We start from the raw sequence: 5,563 nt of genomic DNA on the forward strand, positions 1-5,563 counted from the left end.
AGATAGATAGATATATTGATAGATTGGTAGATAGATAGATAGATGGATAGATAGATGGATATATATAATGTATATATATATATATTATATACACCCACCTTTACAGCAGAATAGTGTCTATGGCAGGCAGCCGACCCATGTACGGCGCTGGGGTTTACTCAAATATATGCTCCTGTGAAAATATTTTATGACATCTATCCTATTGATTTTCTTGCATCCACGACTGCTAATTTAGTGTCGGTCTGCTTGAATATATATTTGCCATGATAGGTTATTACGGTGTGTGGTCATGAAGAGATGTGCAATTGCAAACTTATATTTATGGATATCATCATGATATTATAAATAGAGTGCAAATAAATTACTTCTCTGGTTCTGTGGCTCTGAGAGGTCTGCACGCCTGACTGTGGGTAAAACACCCGGTATGTGTGTGTGTGTGTGTGCGCGCTGCGTGCTGCGTGTCGGCGTGACGTGTCGTGTCGGCGTGTGTGTGTGGTTTTTGTTTCATGTTGTGGTTTTTGGTTTTTGTGTTTCATTCATCTAAAACCATTACCGTCATCATATTTCGTCACGCCTAACAGCTCTGTTACGATGTATATACTTTATAATACGATATGTACGTGATATGACAGTCCTTTTCGTCGTATTCACCCGTTTTCGTTTTCATCATATTTCGTCACGCCTAACGGCTTTGCTACGATATATATATACGGTAACATGATACATGTACGTGATATGACAGTCCTTTTCCGTTTTATTTCATTTATTTACACACACAAACAAACAATATAAATGAAAGTACGCGTTATGCTCGCTATAAACAAGCAACATACAACGAACATTTGCTAATCGAATGCCAGTATACGCAATTTTGTCATAAAATTTGTACTCGTCCGAGTACCGGCTTTTGGGGGTCGTGTTTTGGGGGGGTGGGTAAATAGTCTAGCAATGCCAATGTGCGACTATGTGGCGAATCATGTACTGTAGTGATAATATAAACTAACATTAAATTAAACTATCTTAATACGAATACGATAGATACGCAACTGAGCAAACTTGACGAATGGTACAGAAAAAGCGCGAAAGGAAGAGAGAGAGAGAGTGAGTGAGAGAGAGAGAAAGAGTGAGAGTGAGAGAGAGAGAGAGAGAAGAGAGAGAGAGAGAGAGAGAAGAGAAGAGAGAGAAAGAGAGAGAAAAGAGTGAGAGTGAGAGAGAGAGAGAGAAGAGAAGAGAGAGAGAGAGAGGCGAGAGAGAGAGCGAGAGAGAGAGCGAGAGAGAGAGAGAGCAGAGAGAGAGAGAGAGAGAGAGAGAGAGAGCGAGAGAGAAGAGAAGAGAGTGAGTGAGATGAGAGAGGAGAAAGAGTTGAGAGTGAGGAGAGAGAGAGAGAGAGAGAGAAAGAGAAAGAGAAGAGAGAGAGAGAGAGAGAGAGAGAAGAGAAAGAGAGAGAGAGAGAGAGAAGAGAGAGATGAGAAGAGAGAGAGAGAGAGAAGAAGAGAGAGAGAAAGAAGAGAGAGTGAGTGAAGAGAGAGAGGAACAGGATGAGTGAGAGAGGAGAAGAGAGAGAGAGAGAGAAAGAGCAAGAGAGAGAGAAAAGAGAGAGAAGAGAGAGAGAAGAGAGAGAGAGAGAGAGAGTGAGTGAGTGAGTGAGTGAGTGAGGTAAAACTGCACGCAACAAAGGGGCGAATAATACAAAGAATTCTATTGCAAGGTTAAATGTGATGCGAAATGCTGACTACAAGTTGCACCAACTCTATAGTATTTTACAAACTGAAAGTGGGGCACCGTTGTTTTCAATACCGCCAAAAACTGTCATCATTATTCAAATACTGTTACGATTACCTATCTTAAAATATGAATTCCCAATAATTATGCGATATTAAATAACTATCGAGTCACATTCGACGTATATAATATGTATTGTATATATATTGTATATGAAACACTTATTCTAACTATCGCACAATGCGAAAAAAAGACTTCTCTCATGGTGGTATTTGCGAATCATGAAAGATTATGTATGGCTGATAATTTAACATGACGCGATTAGTTGATTACATCTATGGGCAAAATAAAGTCAACAATATAGCAGGTGGGTCCAGGTGGCGTGTCATTCACGATACGACGGAATATGATCTTCAATTAATATTTTAATATTTGTTATATGTAACAACAATGCTATGAACCGTATGCTGGTGATTATTACTAAAAATATTCAGACCGGTTCATTAGCGTAGTGGTCACGTGTGGTGTTGTCTGTGCTTTGTGTGTGGTGTGGTGTCGTGTGTGCGTGCGTGCGTGCGTGCTGCGTGCGTGCGTGCGTGTTTGTGTGTGTGTGTGTGGTGGTGTGTGTGCGTGCGTGCGTCGTGCGTGCGGTGCGTGGCGTGCGTGTGTGCGTGTGGTGTGTGTGCGCGCGCAGCGCGCGCATGCACGGCGCTCTGTGTATGTGCTGTGTGCCAAACGCGTTCCGTATTTATTTATTCTAAATCGTAATACTTGCTCTCATTGATACGGGGAACGCCGAATAATTCCTAGGCCATGTGACTATTCGTGAGGTGCCGCCTAAGCGCCTTGGCGTTTTCCTGTGACACTTACGTCTTGATAAATACTCAAGTTCAACTAACGAATTGCGATGAAATTTGCGACAGAACGCCGGGAATGTTTTCAAACTTTTACAAAACGCACTCGCTGCACGTATTCCCTGTATTAGGTGTTAGAACCACACGAGTACGGAGGGAATCGCACTGGTGTGAACGCTGAGGTGCTGCCATGCCGCACAGCCAATGAGAAATGCGCCATTGTTGTTGCGTCCGGTGGCGCTAGCATCGGGAAACTTCCGGTCTCGAACGTGTGCGTGAGCACCGGATCCAGCGATGCCCGCCGTCCTGCCGCCACCGGTGTCTCCGTCCTAGTCTTCTGCTCCATTGCCATGCCGTATTTGGGATGTTGAGTGGAAGCGCCGTCGTTCCTGCCCGCCTCTTCCTGCGGTGCGTTGACGGCGCGAGCGGCCATTTGCGACGTCTGTGAGGACTTTGCGCTGTCACCGGCGACGCCCCTGCGCTCCCGTGCACGCCGGTTTTGAAACCAGATTTTTACCTACAATAGAGAACCGAGCGCGTTAACGAGCCGTGATCCTAGTGCTTGCGATGTGTTATCGACAGAAGTAACTATCATATACGCACAAATTTTCGTGCAATAATGAAGATGATAACATTAATTTATTATTAATAATAATAATAAATAATAATAATATAGTTGCTTATTTGCCCTTGATTCGTATTGAACGCGTTACATACAAGGCGTAGGTTTATTTCATTTATAACAAAAATTAAATACTAGCCATACACTCTTTTGGATAGCAGCAAATTTATGAATAACCGCGACACGTTTCACAAGCGATACCGACGAAGTGAACGAAGCCTTGGAAAAGCGATGGAGTTCATTTTTATTTCATTGCAAATCGTGTAGTAAAATCTCCAGTAAGCTCACGCGTTCGCGCACGCACAGATGTATAGGCGCATTGCATGCATTACATGTACCCACATGACGAAAGCGTTCTAGTCGGCTGTCGTTTACTCATTAAAACGCAGAGGCCGTACCTTAGCGCCCTGACTCACCTGCCTAAATTATACGTGTGCAATTGCACACAATATAGTTCCGCGGAGATGACGAGATGGTGGTTAATGACACTAATGCATTGCGATTCTCACGTAATCTCTAAATAACTATCGAGTAAAACGTGTGCGACGTGCGTCGTTTGCTCCACATTAGCTTTAGTATAGTAGTAATTCTTCTACTGCTCCGCGTGTTTCACGCCGTATACGCCTTTGTAACTACTTGAAGAATTTTACACAAATATTACGGTAGTCGTTGCCATGTTTCACCGCACATGCGACACGTTTATTACCTCCGCGCAATGGAGTTGCAGGGAGGTAATGTAATCGCTCTCGTGTGTGTGTTCGTGTGTGTGTAGCCAGCAGCGAGCCAGCTGTTATACACATGTATACATGTTACACGCGTTGGCGCGATCGATTCAGCACCAGCTCGCCTTAAGGCGTCCAGTCAGCAGCAGCTCGCCTTAGGGCGTTCAGTCAGCAGCAGCCAGCAGCGAGCCAGCTGTTATACACATGTATACATGTTACACGCTCGCGGTGGTATGCACTCTCTTTGAGTGCCCTCTGTCTAGTTCACAATGTATTCAGTCGTATCGCGCCATTATAACATTAGCTTTACGAGTCGCTGTTGAACTGACTATGAAAATATAACTTTCTGTGCGTACGTGTCGATTCGGCCATACCTGAGCAGGTAAGTATAATTATGTTTAATCGGCACCTAATTAGCCGACATCATGCCGGCAGACGCGCGCCGTGTGAAGTCTGAGGTACGCTATACACGAGTGCTAATAAAAATTAATTAATGCGCATATCAAAAGAAAAACGAGGTTTTCGGGTCCGTCTCACGGTCAGGCGGCTCTCTGAATGGTGCTCGCAGGAATGGCGGCCCGTTTTGTGCCATATGACTCCGGCACAATAACCGACCATTTCGTCATAATATCAGTAACAAGTTGATTTGTCGGAGCGCTCAAATTAGAGACTTGCGCTCCGACGGGGGCCATGACGGTAACTCCCCACCCGGTGCGCGCGCATGCGCCGGCTCCGCTACCAATTCAGGACGAAGTCGGCGTTGTTACGACGCGACGACAATGTCCGAGCGCGGTGAGTCAATATAGCACTTCATGCAGCAGTAACGGCGTGCTGAGTCATTGTCGTGCGAACGCCGGGCCGTATTATCAGCGGAAACCTCACTCGTTACCGCGCTAACCACGGCGAGCCACCGCGGCGGCGGCAGCGTGGCCGTTTGAGGACCTACCGCGGTTATTATCCAATCTCATCTAGCCGCGCTGCTGTTACACCATCTTGCCGCAATCTGTTTGCGTTCTGCGCGTGCTCATGCGCCGTTAATAACTGTTAGGCGCACGCCTACGCAACACTGCAGCCAATGGGAATTAGCTATCCCACCCGCGGTTACTGCCGATGTATCAGCTGTCCCCGTGTATGTGTGTAGACAAGCACGATCGAGAAAGAGAGAGAGAGAGAGGGAGGGGGGGGGAATAAAGAAAGACAGAGAGACAGTGTGTGTGCGCGCGCGTGTCTGTGCGTGTGTGTGTGTGGTGCGTGCGTGCGTGCGTGTGCACAGGCACTTGGGACAGTCAGTAAAAACTGACTGAAAATAATATGAACAAATCTCAATTACACTTCCACTGTTCTGTCACTGTCAACTTTAGCCACACGTCCAATCGGTGCCTCGCTTCAGCTCAAGTGGTATGTTTACCCATCTTGCTTAGTTTCTTACTTTACTCAAGTCATTTTTAATATATACGTATATAATTTGGTTGTCGTGCATCCTTGTGGGTGTGTTGTCGTGGTGCCCTGTGTCGTGTGTATGTGCTGCTGTGCTGTGTGGTGTGTGTGTGCTGTGTGGTGCGTCGTTTTGCGCCTTGCGTGCGTGTCGTGCGATGCGTGCGTGTCTGGTGTGTCGTGCCGCGTTCGCATGCTAAGAAAGAGAC

The 5,563-nt window shown here is 45.9% G+C and overlaps 2 protein-coding genes across 3 annotated transcripts in view; one reads left to right on the forward strand and one right to left on the reverse strand.

Moving 5' to 3' along the window:
* The window catches only part of LOC106807458 (male-enhanced antigen 1-like), a 36,190-nt gene that overhangs the window by 16,849 nt on the left and 13,778 nt on the right, over positions 1 to 5,563 (forward strand). The window lies entirely within an intron of this gene.
* LOC106807457 (homeobox protein Hox-B6-like) overlaps positions 2,414 to 5,563 on the reverse strand; it is a 23,979-nt gene continuing 20,829 nt past the window's right edge. The window contains exon 3 of the mRNA XM_014809788.1: positions 2,414 to 3,093. Within this exon, the coding sequence (XP_014665274.1) occupies positions 2,704 to 3,093 (390 nt within the window). The 3' untranslated portion in view covers positions 2,414 to 2,703. The remainder of the gene's footprint in view (positions 3,094 to 5,563) is intronic.

This window comes from Priapulus caudatus, unplaced genomic scaffold, assembly GCF_000485595.1.
Source record: "Priapulus caudatus unplaced genomic scaffold, Priapulus_caudatus-5.0.1 Scaffold216, whole genome shotgun sequence".
Lineage (NCBI taxonomy): Eukaryota > Metazoa > Priapulida > Priapulimorpha > Priapulimorphida > Priapulidae > Priapulus > Priapulus caudatus.